The sequence below is a fragment of the Xenopus tropicalis genome, chromosome 8, assembly GCF_000004195.4.
Source record: "Xenopus tropicalis strain Nigerian chromosome 8, UCB_Xtro_10.0, whole genome shotgun sequence".
Taxonomy (NCBI): Eukaryota; Metazoa; Chordata; class Amphibia; order Anura; family Pipidae; genus Xenopus; species Xenopus tropicalis.
Window position 1 is genome coordinate 30,137,511 of NC_030684.2, and position 22,765 is coordinate 30,160,275.

The 22,765-nt window shown below is 40.0% G+C and overlaps 1 protein-coding gene across 3 annotated transcripts in view; it reads right to left on the reverse strand.

Annotated features, from left to right (window-relative positions):
- Positions 1-11,218: 11,218 nt before the first annotated feature.
- Positions 11,219-22,765, reverse strand: part of crb2 (crumbs 2, cell polarity complex component) — a 67,643-nt gene continuing 56,096 nt past the window's right edge. For 2 of the 3 annotated variants that reach the window (XM_002937234.5, XM_031890901.1), the window contains exons 12-13: positions 22,304-22,424; positions 16,121-17,745 (exon numbers count right to left, since the gene is read on the reverse strand). In XM_002937234.5, coding sequence (XP_002937280.2) covers positions 17,518-17,745; positions 22,304-22,424 — 349 coding nt within the window. In that variant the 3' untranslated portion in view covers positions 16,121-17,517. Of the gene's footprint in view, positions 12,066-16,120; positions 17,746-22,303; positions 22,425-22,765 lie in introns of those variants that run through there. The other variant, XM_004918924.4, reaches the window with a different exon arrangement.

Sequence of the window (22,765 nt, forward strand, 5' to 3'; positions counted from 1 at the left end):
AAAACTATCAATTCCCATCCTTGTTAGTGTAATGTAGCAATAACAACTATGCACAAAAGTTTGCTGCATCCCTATGTACAACATCAAATATTAATTAATGATAAACAATCATATTACATCCCTCTTCTCATCTGCGCTATTCACTAAATGCGAATAGAATGTCAAAACTGCTTGCAAAATGTGTATAACTGAGTAGGGTTTTTGGGATCATATACTGTATGCACTTTAGATTTATACTTTACTGTACATGCGCTCTATATAGGACGGTGCAGAGGATCGGGGATGTGAGCAGATAGACCCTGGATAGAAGGATAAAACCCCGTACTGGGGTACTTTTAGTGAATAGGAGCTCCGGCCCAGGGTTACGTAAGTTTTTCCACAAGTTACTGAAATTGTATGTGTTTAAGGGCCCAATGATCCTGCTGCGGGGCCCAATAACCAATTATTGCACTGCTTTAAAGTCCAATAATTCAGTAAACAGATCCCAATTGAAACAGCTAATGCGACTCTATTATAATAAGCAAATAGTTGAATTAATGAATGTGCTAATTATTCAGTTTATTGGGAAGCAGTGGGATTTGCCCTAAGTATAAACCCTACAATCCTTTCTACTCCTGCTTTGCACTGTTGTTGCTTGATATGGAAGTTACACATTTTTGCACATTACTTAAACTGTTTAAGTTTATGGCCCAATGATCTTAGTAGTTTATAAAACTATAAAACTTTATTTAGAAACGAATAGCCTAGTTTGCAATGAGTAATATATAGGATAATCAGTTCTGGAGCAAAACTTTCCTACAACTGTTGCTCAACTCTCCCAGTATATAGAGGTTCAGCTAAATTGATTTGTAAAACAAACTTACTAATCAATAAATCAAAAATACGTTTAATGGAAGTTTTCTAAAATCCACTCACCTCTGCCAGTCGCTGTGTCTTAATGCAGACTGATACACATGCAGCTGGGATGGTTAGCAACCCTTCCTGGGCATTGTGATGTCATAATGTCATGTCATGTGACTAAACAGTTGGGCGCAAAGTGTGTGTAACCTCTATAAGGACTAATGTGTTGGAACGTCATAGTATTGTCATGCACATATTGGTTTCTAATGACGATTCTAGACAAATTTGATGAATGATTTAAACCTCCAATGTGCAACAGAGTATAAATATATATTTAAACACACACAAATGTGACAATTGAAACATTAAAAAGAGATTGATGTATAATCATGTCACATTATAGTATCAAGGGAAGGTTTAAATTCTTTGTTGCCACAATTATACAAGGATTTCCATTTATAGTTCTGCTAAATTATTGTATAAATCATATTAACTAACACGAATTTTTTAAAAACTTTTCTAAAATCCACTCACCTCTGCCAGTCGCTGTGTCTTAATGCAGACTGATACACATGCAGCTGGGATGGTTAGCAACCCTTCCTGGGCATTGTGATGTCATAATGTCATGTCATGTGACTAAACAGTTGGGCGCAAAGTGTGTGTAACCTCTATAAGGACTAATGTGTTGGAACGTCATAGTATTGTCATGCACATATTGGTTTCTAATGAAGATTCTAGACAAATTTGATGAATGATTTAAACCTCCAATGTGCAACGAAGTATAAATATATATATATACACACAAATTTTACAATTGAAACATTAAAAAGAGATTGATGTATAATCATGTCACATTATAGTATCAAGGAAAGGTTTAAATTCTTTATTGCCACAATTATACAAGGATTTGCATTTATAGTTCTGCTTAATTATTGTATAAATCATATTAACTAACAAGAAAAATACATTTTAAACTTTTCTAAAATCCACTCACCTCTGCCAGTCGCTGTGTCTTAATGCAGACTGATACACATGCAGCCGTGAGGTTTATTAACCCTTCTTGGCCATTGTGATGTCATCATTTCTGTGTGACATGACACATTTTTTGCAAATTGTTTGCACTCCCTAAAACAACTGACATCTCATTAGAGTAGCAAGATATTTTTAAATTGTCTTAAATTCCATTATACAAATACATTAACATATATGTACAATATGTAGTGATGATTATGTAAATATTATGCAATCGTACAGATTTGCTAAATAAATAAATAAATATATAGTAGTGAATAGTAGTAAAAATGCCCTTTGTAAATGTATCTTGTTGGGAACACTTTGTAGAATGTAAATAAAAAGAGGATGGGGTGATTTGCAAGTGATTTAACACCTATATTTTAATTACAAAATACTACAGATTTTATTGCTTTTTGTAAAATACATGTTAGTTTTGCATTTGACGCCGGCAATAAAAAGGTTAGGCACGGGGCATATTTCCCACTGGGTTTAACCAGTTCTTATTTTAACAAGCGTTTGGCAACTGAGGAGCCCAATTGCTGAAGTTTTGAAAATGAAAAGTGGTCCCATTCTTCCCCCAATGTAGGGTTTCAGCTGCTCAGCAGTTCGGGGTCTCGGTTGTCATGTTTTCTTTCCTAATTCACCAAATGTTTTCAAAGGGGGACAGACTCTTTTACTATGGAGCCATGCTAGTGTAATACATGCAGAATGGGGTTTGGCATAGTCTTGCTGAAATAGGCACGGCCTTCCCTGAGAAAGATGCCATTTGAATGGCAGCAGGTGTTGCGCCAATACCTGTATATATGGTCCAGCATTAATGGCGCCTTCCCACGTGTGCAAGCTCCCCATTCCATCATGGAAGCTGCCATTTGTATTGTGTGCTGATAACAAAACAGATGGTCGTTCTCCTCAGATTTTGATTGGTCAGTTTCCTACTTTGCCTCAGTCCATCTTAAATGAGCTCGGGCCCAGAGAAGGTGGCAGTATTTCTGGATCATGTTTATAAACAGTTGCTTCATTGCATGGGAGAGTTTTCATTTACATTTGTGGATAAATGAGTAACTGACTTCCCAGGCAATGCTTTTTGGAAGTATTTCTGAGCCCATTTCCATTTCCAATAAAGAATCACTGGCTCTATTTTAATGCAGTGCTGCCCAAAGGCCAAAGATCACCACTGTCTAATATTGGGTTTCGGTCTTGTCCCTTTGCACACGCACACAACGCACATTTTGGCGAGTGTACACACGCACACAATTTTTTTTTATCGCATTTTTATTTTGGCTGCACAATACTTTCTGTATGTTTCGGTGGTTTTATTACATTTTCTGTGATTTCGGTGCTTTTGTATTCATTTTATTGCATTTTTAGCCATTTTATTGCATCTTCAGTTCTGCATATGTGTTGTTCGTTGTTTTGTCCATATAACTAATTTGGCCAAGCCAAAATAAAAATAAAAACCCTTATGTTTAGCATAGCTTTGTAGTTTGCAGTAGATAAGTAAGATGTATTTACCCATTTTTATTTTTGTGAGAATGTGTACTTTCAGAAAATACATGGTTTTCTAGGGTCTCCGTACTGTTAGGGGGTCTTATGGCACATAATACACATGCGGGGAGATTATATTGCAGCGGCCAGAGCGTCAGACCTGAAAATTCACCTGCATTATTTTCATTTGGGTGCCTCTGTACCCCACATAGTTTGGTATATCTATGCATATTGGGCACCAAACTGGTCAGTAGGCCTGTGGCAATTCATATCTACAATGAAGAGCAGAGAATGGCTATAATAATTTGGACACCTACATTTCAGCTAAAGAACAGCCAAATGTTACATCACCCCTCCAATCCGTTGCTGGGCTTCAAATAAGTGGGTGCCACACCTCTCACATTGCATCATAGTCCCATGATCACTAGTGTGGGGTCCAAGGAAAAATGCAGTACAAGATAGAGTTAGTTAAGGGCTCTGGCACACGGGTAAGATTAGTCGCCCGCGATTAACTCCCTGTTCGCGGGCGACTAATCTCCCCGAGTTGCCTAGCCCTGCCATCCCACCGGCGAACATGTAAGTCGCCGGCGGGATGGCAGACGCGGCGGGGCGATTTCCGGAAGTCGCCGAAAAAGACTCGCGAGTCTTTTTCGGCGATTTGTGCGAAATCGCGCCGCCGCGTCTGCCAATCCCGCCGGTGGGATGGCAGGGCTAGGCAACTCGGGGAGATTAGTCGCCCGCGAACAGGGAGTTAATCGCGGGCGACTAATCTTCCCCGTGTGCCAGAGCCCTAAAGTATTGTACACTACTATTAATAAAAGGATGCGGGATTCAGTGAATGTCTGTGTTCTGCTCTTCCTCAGCGCGTCGGCGCGTAACGCATTGTTGGTGCAGTCAGTCTCCATCGGCTACGACTGTGTCGGCATTCTGCTCTGCCCAGCGCGTCGCTGCGTTACATGGTGATGCGCTGGGCAGAGCAGAACACCGACACAGTAGTAGACGGAGGAGACTGACTGCAATTCATTTATTTATGCTTCAAACTACGGCCCGCGGGGGTGGGGGGCTAGGTAAATGGCCGCGGGGGGTCGCATCCGGCCCACAGTTTGAGGACCCCTGCTTTAGGCAATGCTTTGCATTCTTATGCAAGAAGCTCATCTATACTACAAAATGCTTGTAATAGAGACACCCATAAAGTCTGTTACTCTTTCAGCAGTATAATTCTCTCTATGGTATTCCAATGACAAACTGTACAGGGTTTAAACTCAGCTGCAGAGCATAATCTCCATTCATTGGGAGAATTACTTCATTCGGGCAAAATCTGGGCAGGCATCTTGGCTGCTATTGAACTGGTACAAAGGGAACTGGCAGGGAAAGTATAAGCTGCATCAAAACTGCAGTGAGTTATGAGCCTTTACTACAGCTTGTAACTTGCTGCTCTGAACATTTCAAAGATACACTACTAGTAGCAACCAGGCCATTGGCTCGGTGTTTTACTTTTTCTGTGGATTTCTAACTACTTTTCTATTCTGCCTTCCAAGTCTCCGTCTCCATTCTGCTGAGTTCAGGTGAGAATGCCAGACTTTCTTGGAAAAAACAGAATGTTCAGAAATTATTTCTTTCTAACACACCAGGGTCCATCTTAAAAATATGCAGTTCTTGGTATTCTGATTCTGTTCTGTGTGATCCATTTTTTCAACAGGTTTTACCCTGAATAACGTAGACAATCCAGAATAACTACTCTTGAGGGGGCATTTACTAAACTGTGACCTTTTCATGTCTGGCTTTTTTTCACTAAAAACCCAAACTGTCTAATATTGGGTTTCGGCCCTGTCCCTTTGCACACGCACACAACGCGCATTTTGGCGAGTGTACACACTCGTGCAACATTTTGGGGAATTATTATGCGGCAAAACTGCGACAATTCACAAACAAAAAACATTCCAGCTAAAACCTTTCGGGATCATGTAGAAGTCAGGGGCAGATGTCATTTTTATCTTTCCTCGTGGTTTTCAAAAAAAATTGTGGTCATAATGCGGAAAGTCCAAAAAATTTTGGTTTTCGTGACTTTTTCCAGTTTGGGCTTTTTCACTTGATCTTTTAACAAAGGACAAGTATGACATGCTGTCTGTCTGTACACATACTTTGGGGGGAATTAGCTATTGTAGGCAGGTAAGCAGAGGATCAGGAGCATAAGAGACACAGACACCGCATGTGACACGTTTTTCTCTCAAAAACATACGTTTATTTGGGGCACACTCCTAGCAACATAAACATAACAGTCAGTTCATGAACAGTTCATCAAACACGGTTATGATTTGCCCCTTCTTCAGGGCTCTCACCTTCTAGGGAAATTCTCACACACTGGAACCTTTTCCAGTTTGGGGTGACTCTCACACTCATGAACACTCTGGGCTACTCACTCAGCCCTCTGGGAGTTCCTAACACAGGCCGGCAGCCTTCCTGCCCTGCTCTGAGAGTGAACCCCTCTCTCTGAGTCTACACCAACCCCCAACTCTCTATTTAACACCCAACTACTGTGTAATCCCACAGCCCTTTTATTTGCTGCTCACCTGAAGCCTAATCAGGCAGCTCCCTACCGCTGGGCTACTGAAAAGTTCGGAATGGAAGGTCTTTCCTACTCTCACTCCATTCATTCTTGACCAAGCATAGTATCCAAGGCTATTGTGATACTAATATCTACAGTTAGTATTAGTGGTTGTATATATAGTTTATGTATGTGAGTGTATAGATTGGTAGGTGTGGGTTAGGTGTGCTGGGTTTACTTGGAAGTGTTAAACTGGATGGACTCTGGTCCTTTTACAACCCTATGTAACTGTGTAACAGGATTTTTCACCATCGGCAATATAGCTAGATTGTCACCTCACTTAAACTGCTTATTTATACAATATAGGTGTATGTCAATGCTGTAAGTCACTATATCTATGCTACATAAAGGAGAAGAGAACATCTCGCCTGCTTCTGTGTATTTACGGGTCTCTCTGTTTGTGTTTGCAATGCTCAATATAAAAAAAAACATTTAGTTTCAAATCATAATTTATTCATACAGAGCCTGCAAGCTACACAGTGCTTTATAATAATTTAAAACAAGCAGTGGTCTTAAAATAAATAAACAAGGGTTACAAAATAATCTAAGATCCTGACAAAGAAATGGTATTCCCTGGACAGGGATCCAAGGTGGCTGATAAAGTGTGAGTGGGTTGTATTGTGACAAACTTTCTTTTCTCTCCTTCTTCCAGCATTGGCTCTTATTATAAAATTCTGGTATATGATTTTTCTTTATATCCCAAATATGATATAGGTGTAGCATGTAGATACAGGTATGTCTGTCTGTATTTCATTTCTTCAGTCATCTCTGACATATAAGCTACATTAAGGGGCACATTTACTAACCCACGAACGGGTCGAAATGAGTCCGATTGCGTTTTTTCCGTAATGATCGGTATTTTGCGATTTTTTCGTATTTTTTGCGTTTTTTTCGGCGTCTTTACGAATTTTTCGTTACCAATACGATTTTTGCGTAAAAACGCAAGTTTTTCGTAGCCATTACGAAAGTTGCGTAAAATCTGGCGATTTTTCGTAGCGTTAAAACTTGCGCAAAAAGTTGCGCTTTTTTCGTAGCGTTAAAACTTACGCGAAACTTTGCACCTTTTAAGTTTTAACGCTACAAAAAAGGCGCAACTTTTCGCGTAAGTTTTAACGCTACGGAAAAATCGGGCGATTTTACGTAACTTTCGTAATGGCTACGAAAAACTCGCGTTTTTACGCAAAAATCGTATTGGTAACGAAAAATTCGTAAAGACGCCAAAAAAATAGCAAAAAATACGAAAAAGTCGCAAAATGTTCGTTTTCAAGTCGGAACTTTTCCAATTCGGGTCGGATTCGTGGGTTAGTAAATCAGCCCCTAAGTATGTTCAGTAAGGATTGAATTCAGTATTCCAACCTTAATGAAGCAGTAAGAAGTAAACCTTGCCTGATCCAGTTGGGGCTATAGTACAACTTATTGTCAGAGGATTCTGGGATTACTTAAAGGAGAAGGAGAGGTACAATCACTGGGGGGGGGCAAGGTAATCCTTATACCCTGGGCTGGAGCTCCTGTTAGGAGAAAACCACACCAGCTTGGGGAAGCTGCGAGAGAGCGCTCCTCTTCCTCTTTAACGAAAAAATGTCACCGAGACAAAAAAGTTGCTGCAATAAAAAACTGCTATTGACTCTAATGCATTTTGGAGTGAGAAAAAACTCCTTTTGACGTTAATACATTTGGAGTAAGAAAAAAAGTTGCACATAAAAAATGTAAAAAAAAAATTGGCAGGTGTAACACATTAAAAAAAAGTCACCTCTAGACTTCAATGCTGTTTCGCTAATTATTCAGCAGATTCGCTAATTTCTTGCCAAAGCGAAATGGGACACATTAGCAGATCAATACAAATGAATGGAGAACAGTTCTTCTGTCTGCTGAAAATGTACAATTGCTAATAAGGCAGGCTTTAAGTACCGCTTGGGCCAGCACTAAAGTTCCTGTAGGCAAATTGGATGGGGAATTTTGTCTTTCTCTGGATGAGCTAGTAGTTAGGTTTTATATAGGTATAAAATATGTTATGGTAGAGCGTTAAAGGGTGCAAGAGTACTTACCTTAGTGCTCAGTACCAAGCACTTGCACCCTGTGAAATGCTGCTTTCGGCACCAAGTGACAGAATAATCCAGCATTTGAGGCAGGCAGTAAGGACAGTGCCCATTTGCCTCCAGCAGCTCCCTAACTTGTTCACAATGCAGCACTGATTAACCCAGTAACACTGTATCTGTGGGAGGAAGCCGCAGGTCACTGCACTCCTTTTCAGAGAACAGCATTCCCCAGGGTGCAAATGCTTGGTAGGTGAGAAATAAGGGGCATCAACGGGGCATCAATACTACACCTGTAGCAAAACTTGAAAGTCAGAAGGCAATGTATTGGGTAAAAAAATATATGACTTTGGCCTTATTTTGCATTGTGTTCTACGTGGCAAATTATTCTTAAAAATTTCGCATCTTTCTGTACTGCTGTATCTATCTATCTATCTATCTATCGATCTATCATCTATCTATCGATCTATCTATCTAATCATATTTGGGGGTGGGGGACTATTATGAACAGGTTTAATAACCATTGTCCTGTCAACCTGTGTGCAGGTAAGAAAAACATAACCATGGTTAGTAATGGGAGTCAGAGCTGCTATCAGAAACTCAGTACATTTAACATTTTAGGGCCTTGTACCATAATAAGTAGTTTTTTAAGACCTGAGTAATGTCTGACTTTACAACTGTATACAACTTTTTAACTGCCTTGCTAGTTGTAACTGAGTAACATAATATAGTCAGGGTCGGGACATCGAGAGAAAACCCTGAGGGCCCTGGCCTTTATGGGCACCGCCAACCCTACTTGGCTTCCCAGTCCATCCGCCCCCTCAAAGCTATGGAGGAAGAAGCTATGCGGTAAGCAGCGTGGGTGGGAGGACAGGGAATAGGGCCCTGGGGGTTGCGAGGAGGACCTCTGAAGTCACAGCCCAGTGAGCCACTAATGCCCCAGTCTGACGCTAGGCTAGGAACTGTGTACTACAAGCAGCTTATATCAGTACTATAGCAAACAAAGGAAAGTTGTGCTCACTACATTACACTACATTTTTTACCATTAGGCAGGGGTACAATTAGGCTGTGACCACAAAATGTATACAGACAGCAACATTCAGTGCATTGAAGCTTGAAGTATATTGCAGTATATGGACAAACAATCCCCATTTTGCTTAAAGGAAAAGGAAAGGCAGAGTCTCTTTAACAGAGAAGTCGGCTTTTCACTTTACTGCGCATGCTCCGGTCGTGGGGACCCGGCAAAAGGAAGCAGGAAGGAGGAAGCGCTCGCTACAGGTACCCCGGGCTGGTGCTGTTCTCTCTGTACAGGGGCACCAGCCCGGGGTACAAGGTAAGCGATTAAAGTCACTTGGGGGTGCCTAACATTTTGGCACCCCCAAGTGACTTAGCCTTTCCTTGTCCTTTAAAGGGGAGGTCATTTCTTAATGCACAGAATGTGTTAATGTCCTATACTGTATATATTGATAATGTCAGAGGACCTTTTGTTGCTGTCCGTATGCTTATGTCAATATTGTAAATGGATTGTACACTTTGGGTTGCATGTTCCTGGTTCAATCACACTACAGTTGATAAAAGCAGTATATTGGGTGGCGGGTCAGTGGTCGACACTGCATTGCCTTCTCACTAATCAGCTAGCACAGGGAGCAGAGCAGTTTGTTTGGAAATCCTCCTTAATTCATACATGAGCACTGGGTCTGGCAATCATGTCAATATTACTGACTTGCTGAAGGATTGGTAGGTCGATAGCAAATAGGTTCTTATGCATAATATACCATTAAGATCCAATTAACTCCTGCACAAACCTCATATACAACCTAAGGATATGTGTATTTATTGCTGGCACAATACTAACAATAAAAGTGTATGGTTTTGTCCCCCACTGTCTGCACTGGTTTCAACAATATGTTCCATTGCTATTAACCCTATAACTTACTGCTCTGGGGGAAGGGAGGTTACCATGAGGCGCAATCATTTCCAAAACATTTACATAAAGGTAGTATGATATTAGAAATAAATCACACGTCAAAGAATTTATAAATCTTTAGTTTCATGCCCAGCAAAGATAGTTAGTTGACCTTAAAATTCACTTTGAATATGAACAATTTGCAGCTAGTCTTCTTTGTGGTTTTCAAATTCTATAAAACGTGCAGCTATCAGGCTTGGAATTTTAACAGCTCTGTTGGTTCTAGGGCTTACGTACCCTAGCAACCAAGTAGCAGTCGGAAAGTCAGAATGGAAGATAAATAGCATAAGGTTTACATACAGATATAGGCAATAAATATAAGCAGTGGCATAACTACAGTGCGCCAGACACCTTTGCAAAAAAGACCTTTGAAGGGGCCCAAAATACACCAATCCATACCGGGATCCGCTGCCTGCCCACTTTCTGCCCCCACCCACCCATTCCCTGCTCCCCACTCACATCTCCTTCCCGTCTGTGTCTCTCTTCCTGCCAGCAGGTAAGAAAGCGGCTGAGGAGGGAAGAATTCTTTTCAGCTATAAAGGAAGCAATACCCCCCAGTCCCCCGTGCAACCACAGGTGCAGGAGAGAAATTGATAGAATAATAAGACTAATAATACCTTGTACTTCAAAAATCAACTTCAAAGTTGTTTGGAATAGAGAAGAAGGTATGAATAATTTTACAGCTGTGATCATCTGTACATAGAGCAAACACATTCATGAGATAAATCTTATCCTTTCTACTAAAATGATAAATACAGGTATGGGACCCATTATCCAGAATGCTTGGGACTTGGGGTTTTCTGGATAAGGGGTCTTTCCTTAATTCGGATCTCCTAAAAACATTATTTAAACAGTAAGTAAACCCAATACAATTGTTTTGGTTCCAATAAGGATTAATTATATCTTAGTTAGAATCAAGTACAAGGTACTGTTTTATTATTACAGAGAAAAAGGAAATCATTTTTAAACATCTGAATTATTTGATTAAAATGGAGTCTATAGGAGATGGCCTTTCCGTAACTCGGAACTTTCTGATAATGGGTTTCCGGATAAGGGGTTCCATACCTGTACTGATAATACATGTAACAGGTAACATGTACTGTATATCAGGTAGCAGGAATGACATTAACTGACTCCTTTTTTAAGACTTGGGTTTGCTTTTTCTTTGTTGCTGGTACTTTAAAGGAGAAGGAAAGGTGGAATCACTGGGGGGGTGGGATTAAAATCGCTTACCTGATACTCCAGGTTGGTGCCCTATTAGCAGATGTTTTTGCATTTTTTACTTTCTATGCTTCTATATACCAAGCTAATGCTTGGGATTGGTAAGCTTGGGATTGGTCAGTGTTTGGTTCCATAGAAATACTATTGTCGTATTATGCTATTGGCATCACACAGGCAACAGAACATTCACATACCTGTAAACTGTTGAGCTGCATTATTCTGCATAGGCCATTTTGACTTTATAGACTTCTGTTGGACAGAGGAGAAAGCTAATGCTTGGTATTGGTCAGTGTTTGGTTCCATAGAAACACTATTGCCATATTATGCTACTGGCAATAGAGATATCATCACACAGGCAATGGGACATTCACATATCTGCAAACTGTTGAGCTGCATTATTCTGCATAGGCCACATTTGCTAACCTTTCCAATGAAAAGTTACATACCATTATTTCCAGTGTATAAGTAGAGATGCTGTTTCTTTACCTTATTTTCATATAGTCCCCAGCAATGCAATGTGCATGCTTAAGCATTTTAATGTCCTGGCTTGCAAAATCAAACCATCCACAATGTTCAATCCAACAAAATGGCAGATTGTTCAGTGATGAGAAGTGCTAGGTTTGTTGGCAACAGCCTTACTCTCTGTGAGAGATCTGTCGGATGCAGAGGTTTAAAGTCAAATAAGACGCTCGGTGGGTGGAAGCTTCAGGACATTCCACATTTCCACTCGAGCCCCATCCTTCTCCTGGCGGCTGGGACTGTAAGTCCCCTGAGTTGCTCTCTTATTTCTCATAGTCACCAAAACTGCAGTGATGACAGAAAGCAGTATGAAGAGCATTCCTGTTCCTATTGCCGACCCAACCAGAGTGGAGGCCTTTGCTTCACGGTGCAGGCGTGGCTTCTGTATGGGACAAGGAGGGGGTCAAAAGATATTAGAAAAGCCATCAGGGGCCAGATGGAATTAGAAACTATAATGAATGCTACTAATACAAAGTTAGAAATAATAAGACATGAAGAATAAAACTTCCAAGGACCTTTAGAATCTCTAGGACAGTGATCCCCTACTTGATGAATTCCTGGTTTGGAGGCACGTTTTGGCTGCATAAAAACCAAATGTACTGCAAAACAGAGCCATTTGTTGGCTGCCAGTCCACATAGAGGCTACCAAATAGCCAATCATAGCCTTTAGTTGGCACAGCCAGGACTTTTTTCATGCTGGTGTTGCTCCTCAATTCTTTTTACATTAGAATGTGGCTCACTGGTAAAAAGGGTTGGGGACCCCTGCTCTAGAACATTTGTCAGCAAATGGCAGTGCTGATTCCCCAATCTACCTCTGTGCTCTTTACAATACTGGACTGACCCCACCTCACATTACACACAGTCTTAGGTGAGCAACTGAACTAACCTAGGGCAATGTAGAGTCAGGTGGGCTCAGTCTCACCTCTATCCCTACTAAGGAAAAGTAAATCTAAGTATCATTCGATCACTACTCGAGCAGTTACATAAAGTGAAAACAAAAGTACCCCCCTCAGAGGGAAATGCCTTACGCACATTTCGCCTATAAAAAAGCTTTGTCAAAGGCCTTCGTGGCTGCAGATGTGACTGAGGTGTGAGCAACTGCTTAATACAGAGCCAGCAATACACGTGAGGGCTAGAAGGACACCAGGGGAGATGTTTTACTGGTGTCCTGATTTACTTTTCCATAGTGAGGCAGGGATAGAGGTGAGGCTGAGCCCACCTGACTCTACGTTGCCCTAGGTTAGTTCAGTTGCTCACCTAAGATTCTGCAATAATAGATCTACTTAGGATCAATGTTTCAGGGCAGGGTTTTTAACCTCATGGGATTTCTGTTTGGTGTCTGGTCTATTGGACTGAATAACTATCTTCAATGCATAATATTAGTATCCATTAGATCTAATATTTTTAAAGAAACACAACTATTTTCAAAGATCATCTTCGGCTACCTCCATATGTATATTGCTCTGTGAAAGTTTGCCTTGCATGAGGCATTGGAACCACCAGATGAGACTGTTAGGTCTTACAACTCTAAATGTAATCATGATTTGTGAAAGTTTGCCCCTCATATTTCATGGTTTATATAAGAAAGAAAATTAGTTTATTGAACAACATTTTTTGCATTTACAACATATTGGTGCCTCTGTGTTGTTATTTGTACGATATTTATATGATATGAGAAGCAACACATCACATCCAGTCAGGTTATTCATTTCAAAATACATTTTGTAAATACTTTTTTCTTTTACACAATATTCATTTCAGATCACAAAATGACTTTGGTCACGACAAAAGCAACACAAAACAAAGAACACAATGAATAAAACATAAACACTAAATCAAATATGTCCACACAAACTGAATTCTATATAATCACTACATAAAATTTGTCGATGCAAAATGAAAAACTGGACTCTATGAACACAAAAATAATCGTTGTAACAAAGTGAATTTTGTCAATAAAAAAATATATTTTGCAAACACAAATCTTGCCACCAAAAATTCAAAAATAGTACAAAATTATTTCTGTGCTCACAGAATTAATTTCTTTAAATGGTCAAAAAGGTGCACTGCCAGAAGAAAACTGGCTTTATATCATACATTTTTTGTTACACAATACACTTTATACAAACAGCTCCTGACAGAATGCCATCATTTAGAGCTTACTCATACAGCGTGTCTAGCTTTAGAAGTATCCAGAAACATTACTTTTGGGAAACACTCGTCATGGAGGTTTCCATTAGTTATAAATATGCATATTACAAATAATCACATATGCTAAACTGAGTATTGGTTTTTTTTCTCCACCCTAAAAACTGCTGGTTGCTTAGTGAAAGAGAATGTCATTCTATGCAACTTTTCAATATACATAGTGTTTTAAAGTGCAATTAATATTAAAGCAGTATATGTCTGCCTGTTTTCAGTCTCTAACTCAGACAAATCAGAACAATGTTGCAAGCTGATTTAGGGTGAAGACACACAAAGCTACTTAGTAGCAACTACTTGTCACAGCTACTAAACACCAGAAAATACCCTGCTATAGAGAATACTGAGAATTGCCTCTGCTAAAACACACATAGAGACAATTATCAGTAATTGATCAGCATTGTCTATTTCTGTAGCCCTGACAAGTAGCTGCCACTAGTAGCTCCGTGTGTCTGCACCCTAAGGGTGTAGGGTTGGGAAATGTCCTTCCTAGTGATTTTGTGATGGCAGATTCTGTTAATGCCTATAAGGGCTCTATAAGGGCCCCTAAGAGGGGCCTGGATGAGTTCTTAAACAAGCACCAAGGCTATTGTGATCCTAAAATCTACAGTTAGTATTGATGTTGGTGTATATGGTTTGTGTATGTGAGTGAGTAGATAGCTCAAAATGGGTTTGTGTGTGCTGGGTTCACTTGTAAGGATCTTTTTTCAACCCTATGTAACATATAGTTAACAGTGATGTAATAAAGAATACTTATAATCAGTAGAATAGATCTACATTAAAGGAATAATGTCATGGTAAAAAATTTTTTTTTTTTTAAAACACATCAGTTAATAGAGCTTCTACAGCAGAATCCTGCTGGAGTGTTTTAATCCCCACCCAGCAGCCAATCAGCAGAACAATGGGAAGGCAGCAAGATAGCAGCTCCCAGTAGGTATCAGAATAGCACTCATTAGTAAGAAATCCAAGTCCAGCTTGGGACTCCTCCAGTTACGTGGGAGTAGGAGAAACAATAGGTTACCTGAAAGCAGTTCTAATGTGTAGCGCTGGCTCCTTCTGAAAGCTCAGACTCAGGCACAATGCACTGAGATGGCGCCTACACACCAATATTACAACTAAAAATAAATTCATTTGTTGGTTCAAGAATATCATTTTAAATGGTAGAGTGAACTATTTGCTATGTAAACAGTGTAATTTAGAAATAAAAAGTACACCATAAAAATCATGACAGTATCCCTTTAACATTTGTCAGTGTTTGAGACATTACACACAGTAGATTAACTAGAAGATACTGGGTCCCCAGCTGACCTCTGTAGGGCCCTAAAACTCTTCACTATACAGTATCCAAGAAGCAATAAGTATAAAGCAACCAAAAAACGGTTTACCATTCGTCTGAGCAGCTTCTGCAGCTTCACTGAATGTTTACACATGCAAGTTCAGTTGCTATAGACTCAGCAGTACCCAGATGAATGAAAACCTTTAGCGACATCGGCTTCACTATATTGTATGTAGACATCAGTCCTACTAGGCCCTTTACATTTCTGAGCTCCATATAACCACAAGGATGTTACAGTCACACAGTGGAGTCAGGAATCCACCATAAAACCTTTGACTCCCACTTTCCAAATTATTTTTCCATCTCTTTTCTCACTTTCATTATTCTCTTAATTACTTTTTCTTACATCGTATAATTTATTCTTCTCTCCATTTTTTTCATATAGAAATGGGGAATGGCCAAGGTATAAACATAAAAAGCAAATGGCTGGGCAAGAACGAGGTCCCACTGGCCCATGGGCCCACTACGAGTTTTCCTGGTATGCCGGTGGGCCAGTCTGACACTATTCCTGCTTTAACACATTGTTGAATGTTATATCAAATGCAGTTTTTATACTGATTAGTTTGAGTTGCCCTTTAATCTCACAGTTTGCCGAGTGTGTGTTGGTTTGCATGGAAACAGCTACGCCATGCTTTAAGCTGCTTTCCTTCAGTCTACCAAAGGTCATCTTTTAAACCATGAAACCTGGTATTATCTCCTCGCATATACAGCTTGGGTTCTACCTTTAAGCTTCATTTGAATTCCCATAGTAGCTAATCACACAAATTACATTCATACATAACACACAGATCTCATAATTACAATAAAATGCACAGAACACTCACACAAATGCATACACAATCACAGCATAGTCGAGTATTGTCAAGTCTTTCTTTTAAATGAATTCACCTGGGCTGGGGTAGCTTTTGGTTTATCCTTTTTATTCAGTATCCCAAACGCAGCATTCTTGATGCAAGACAATATATACACGTCACTACTGTACAGTTCTATTCACATCTATGTTCCTGTGCGGAAAACCAGTGTTTACACATCTGTGGCTGCATACAAAAAGCACCAGTTGCTAAACATGAGATATAGAAAACTCACTGAATTTTCTGTTTTAGGTGCCAAAATCTAAAGCTAATATGAACAACCCAATTTTGCTGGGCAGAAGTCATGTGATGGATTGAAACTCAGTAAGTAGTGCTCCTATGGATTTACACCTTAACCCATTAAATGTCAGACATTTCCCCTTCTGCCAGTTTGCTACACCAAGGATTTTAGTCTCCCACCTTTTATAAACGACATCTCCTTAGATGAGTCAAAGGTGATATAAGCCATGTATACATATACATCTATGTCCCCATAGGTAATCAAGACATTAGACTATTACTTGGCATTGTAATACAGTGCAGCATAACTGTGGGCAGTGAGAAGATGCCAGAGATGGAGCATTACCAGTCGGCAGCACTATTAATAAAGTTTTGCAGTGATTCCATAAGGCACTAGCTCAAAACTGAGCCGGGACTGGGTATTTTGTTGCATCACAGTTCCATAAATAACCCATCCTTCACCAGATGATTCTGCAGGAGTTCCAGAATGCACTGCAGTCCAACAGAAGAAGGGATAACATCCAGTGGTCAATGACATCCAGTGTACAAAATATATAATGAGGTAATGGCAGAACTAAGGCACAGAATTAAGAGCCAATCTTCTGCAATCCTAAAGCACATTATGGCCCAGTTCAGTAAATATCACCATGTAATAGATATCCTAAAGGCACATGCGAAATCAGTAGTAGCCGTACAGGAGTAGCTCAGTAGTAGTAGTGGCTTCATAAAATAATCCTTGCAACAAATGCCTTTAATGTGATCAGCCTGGGCCAAAAGCAGCCAGGCCAAAAAGAGGGTTAAGTACAAGACACTTTTTATGATATACCAAATATTGTGTATTCAAAGGATAGATTTAGGTACAATCCAACACAAATTATTGCCAAGGCTTCCTCACGCTGCCAAGTTTCTGGTCTTGGAAAGTGGTGTCTTATCATCCTCTGTTTTAGAAAGTATCCTGAATTTCCTCTCGCATACAGTTTCTTCCTATTAGGTGCATTCCTGCTCTAAAATACTCTTTAATTTTAAGAGTAAAAGTTGTAGCTGAGATTAAGGAGCAGCCTGCACATTCCCAATAAATAAGCTCAGTCTAAGATTTTAAAGCCACACTTGTTTTCTGGACTTCAGTTCTGGGGGCCAAGTGCCCATTGTATTGAGTAACAAGGTTAGATTCCTCACTCTGTTGCCTCTAGTGCAAATTTGATTCATTAAATCAATCGTTCCTCCGGAGGCACCTTTAGAACACTGTCCATTTCAAGTCGTGCTCCTGCAACTTCTTGTTGGCTTGGGCTGTAGGTTCCTTCTGACTGTCTCCTCTTCCTTGCTGTCAGCACCATGAATATGACCCCAATAACAAGTAGAAGTAAAACCCCACAGGTTACAGGTACTGCAACTCCAACAAGAGGAAAGGGGAACATTGAGGCTGCATCGCTTTTCTGCAAAAAATGAATAGGAAATCATGAGTTCCCCCCCCCACAACTAGAACAGGGATAGGCAACCAATTATCCCCCCAGATGTTGCAGACTACATAATCCCTTCTTCGGCTCACTTGCTGGATTCTGAAAGCTTATGTAACATAAAGAGTTTCCTATGCTTAAACTAGCAGATTTATGGCCCGAAAGTGCGGAGATAAGCAGCTCGAGATGTAGCTGTGCAAAGTAATCAAGGGGTTGCCTTTTACCAATGCTGAGGTACGGTCATTTGAAATATACAGTACACAATTTAACTGTGGCCCAAGCATTAACACGGTCTAATCTCCCCTTTGTACCTTTCCTTAAAGAGCTTTCTTAATTTTTCTTGCGTTGCCATAGCATTTCCTTTATATGCAACACTGTTCTTCCAGCACCATTAGAACCCTTCCCATCATCATGACATTACCCTCTATAAACACTTCTATATAGATCAGGAATCTCCAGCTAGATTTTCCATAGAATTCAGACTCAGTACCCACATATAGGCCAAAAAAACAGCAATGGTAACATGCAACACAAAGTAACATGCAACATAAAACATGCAAGTGCCCACAACAAACTTTCCCTTAAGTACAGAGCACACACTGTGCTTTACACACACACATCTTTACCAAGACAGAATAGAAAAGGAACAGTTCCAATAATAGGTATTGATCTGTACTGATCTGGTGTTATTCATGATACATTTAATCAGCTGTCCTAGGTACGGAAATGAAAATCTATTTCCATAAACTTTTTTTTATTTTTCATGGCCTCAAAAGCCTTGATGGAAGCTTGTGATGCAGAGACAATAAGATGTGCTACACAAAAAGTATTACACAGGAAATCCTGGCATTATAGAATTTAAAATCAACTGTATAAATAAATGAAAGTGCTTTACTACCGTATATACTCGAGTATAAGCCGATCCGAATATAAGCCGAGGTACCTAATTTTACCTAAGAAAACTGGAAAAACTTATTGACTCGAGTATAAGCCTAGGGTGTCACCAGTAGGGCTGGTGCGAGCGAGCCAGCACACGAAGCACAAGAAGTATAGCAGGATAATCTTGTTACACGATATTGCTTGAGAACTGATAATAGATAACTGGCATAGATCCCCCCATTCTCAGCAGAAAGCATATTGACATTAACCTATTGCTGCTGCCTATATACCCGAGTTTTCACAAAGTCCACACTTAAATAGAGATGCAAGAGTGTATAATAGGCAATAGTTAGACAAGAGTGTAACAAGTTGGCCTGTGGGGAATTCCTCTACATGAACTTACATGTATATAAGAAAGTTCAGTAGCTAGAGACTTCCTCTTTGGCCTAGGAACGTCAAGCAAAACGACAGATGTCCACAGAGCCAGACCAGGTGGGAGGCAGTACCATGTTAGTTCTAGGAAGTGGGTTAGGAGATTTATGTTATGTCACTCTAGGGGTGCAAGATAGCCAGGGTATAAGGACAGTTTGTCCCATCGAAGAGGGATTATTTGGGGAAGAGACCCAAGGCAGTTGAGTGCCAGTTAGGGAACTAGAGTGTTTAGGATTAAATTATTGGGAACCTAGTGGAGCTATAGTGACAGCTCAGAGGCTTATGCACTGCATGCTGGTCATGACAGAGATATAGGGGAGCCAGCAACCAGTACTGCAGCATGTTTGCTACAACTTTGAGAAGCTCTCAATAAATTCTGCCTTGGTTCCTCACATTGACTTGCTACATACCTTCTTCTTGCAGTAAAGGCCTTCCTAGTCCCCTTTTACTTATTGAGGATCTACCAGTTATGGGCAGTTCCATTACAAACCGATTAAAAATTTCCATCATGACAGATAAAACCTCTATCAACGGGATCAGGCAGTGTAGCCAAAATCAGCTTCCCAGAACCACCATCCTCCTAACTGTGCGCTCTTCTGCTCTGCAGTGCGCTCTTCCGCTGTGCGCGCTTCTGCTCTGCTGGGTGCCGCAGTCGCGCCAGTGACGTCACGCGCCCCCTTCAGTTACTCATGGCCTCATCTTACAAGGTATAGGTAACTGAAGGGGGCGCGTGACGTCACTGGCGCGACTGCGGCACCCAGCAGAGCAGAAGCGCGCACAGCGGAAGAGCGCACAGTTAGGAGGATGGTGGTTCTGGGAAGCTGACATAGGCAGAGAGCAGGACTGAGGGAACTTTAAGTGCCGGTATGTAAAACTGCAACTTAGTTTGCAGGAGTTTTTGTCCGTGCAGGGTGTGTGCATGTGGGGCTTTAGAGTTGGTTGAGGGTAGGTCGTGTTGGCCGGGGCAGCGGGAATTACCAGCAGGGGGTCAGGAGGGTCTCGAGTATAAGCCGAGAGTTAATTTTTCAGCACATTTTGTGTGCTGAAAAACTCGGCTTATACTCGAGTATATACGGTAAATTAATTTTAATGAGAAACTCATAACTCAAAAAAACACAAATTACCTAAATACGCAAAAGCCCATCACCTTTATAGAACTTTAGTTGCTCAGAGCACTCTGTACTTTTCATTCATTTTTTTCTCATTTTCAAGATAGCAGTTTGTAAACTAATACAATGAATTTGACATTACTTATTAAGCCTAAAAAAAGACAGGCGTTGTGATGCTGGTCTGCTTAGAACTGAGCAAATCCATTTCCAGACACTCTCCAGAAATGACCAGGCAGTGGCGCTGTTGTGTCAAAAAAGCTGTCAATATCGCCCCAGAAAATTTTGGTCGGATAACAATAAAATCTGCCCGTGTATCTGACAATATCCTTGGGGGACCTACACTGGAAGTCACTTTTATACGATCAGTGTCTGCCAAATATTTCATGTTCAGAACATTCTCCGATTTGTTATTCTTAGGGCTTAACCTACAAATTCAGTCTATTAGTTTTAGGTAGTTTCATTTAAACGTACGATCACTATCTGAATGTTCGCTGGCAGAAGACTAAAATCTGAACTTGTATGGCCACCTAAAGGGTGGCTTGGATGAATTTTTGATCACACATAATATTTAAGACTACTGGGATACTAAAATCTACAATTAGTATCGATATTGGTATATATAGTTTATAGCCAGTATGTGAGTATATAGATAGGTCAGGATAGTTGTATGTGTGTGCTGGGTTCACTTGGAGGGGGTGAACTTTATGGACTTTGGTCTTTTTTCAACCCAACTTAATTATGTAACTATATGCCCACCCCATATGTGTTGATGATTGGCACATTCAGTACTGTAAGTGGTGAACTGGGGGGGAGGCATCTGAACTAGTAAAAGCTAGTGATATCTGGGTCTATAGAGGAATAATGACACATCCCTGTTAAAACCTAGAACAAGTCAGTTTCCCTTTTATTTGTTTTCAGGGTTTACATATCTTTTAAAATTCATTAAATGAATTTTTGCTGTAAATATGAGGACATGGGTGTCTATAGACATATAGAAATACAGGACAGGTCATTGCATAGGGAATAACATACCCCTCCCATAAAAGATAAGTATATGAGATGTCATAGTGGAGTTCTAGGCCATGACACTCCGAGATGACTTCTAATATCCTCAAATTTCACAACAAGGGTAACATTATCGTTTATAATGAACAAATTCCTGTGGGTCATGTGACACAAATTACACCACTACGTATTGATTATAACCCATGACATCACGAAGCACCATTTATAAAGATATATTTACAGAATATTCATGGCTCTAGTACATTATAAGTGTATATTGAACAACAGATCCAGTAAGTTACAATCGATGCAGTAATGTTAGTGCACAGTGCATGCTAGACACAGAAAGGTTTAGAGATACATTCCATTAGAAACATGCAAGGTTATAATACAAATGTTAGTCAAGTCATTTTTTAGGACACCCACAAGTGTAAAAACACACACACAAACAAACCAAAAAAGGATAATGCTAGGCTTTTCCTAATAAATTAATGTCTGTCCATCCTTAGGGAATAAACAATCTACAATAAATCTATTTTTCAGTAACCTACTGTATGTTAGAGGCCATAGCTGCTAGACACTTCTATAGTGATATATTTTGACTACTAACCAATATCAGTGCTAATGTGTGGGGCCCAGTGTTCATTTGGCCCTTGGACCTTAAGATCAGATCCTAATTAAATCAGACGCCAAGTGACTGGTGTTTTATTTGCGTCCTTAAATATTAGTGAAAGGTGCCATACTACTTGCCTCAGCCAAGGCACTGCCAGAGAATGTGACTGCACAAGAACAGTTTATATTTCAATGGCACAGGGCCAGATGGCGCCCACTAAGATTATACAAAAATCCAGGTGCTAGGGTTTCAAAAATCCCCCCATAAGAGGATTATATATACCAACAAACCCAAATAACGGGGTTATATATACCAACAAACCCAAATAACAGGGTTTTTTAGCCAGTATAAAATCTAAATACCTTGTAAGTGAAAAGCGTGAGCTGTTCCCTCATATGTTTACTCTGTGAATGGAAACCCCTATCCATATCATGTTTATCAGGGCGGTATATTAATAAAGGATAATAATAATGTAACAATGAACAGGGTCAGGGCTTACCTCACAGCGCACCCCACTAAAGCTGGAATTGCAAATGCATTTGAAGGTATTTACAGAATCCTGGCAAGTTCCACCATTGAGACATGGGTTTGATTCACAATCGTTGACATTTATTTCACACCTGAAAAACCCAAAAATCTTTACTCTTTTGAAAAAAAAAAACTTTACAAAACCGTTCTGCATTTAGTGCTGATATAAACATTTTAACAATGTGTGTTTAATTTACATACACCAAGCAGGGTATGCATACTGGCGCACACATGCTCCTAGCAGGGTATGAATGCTGGAGGCGCATACACCAAGCAGGCAATATGTACATATACATATAATACTAATGCTAAACTTAGGGGCCTATTCATTAAAACACGAGTTTGAATCCTGAATGGGAAAAATTCGGATTGGATACGATAATTTCTGAAGATCTCAAATATCAAAAAAATGCTTACATAAAAATCGTATTAG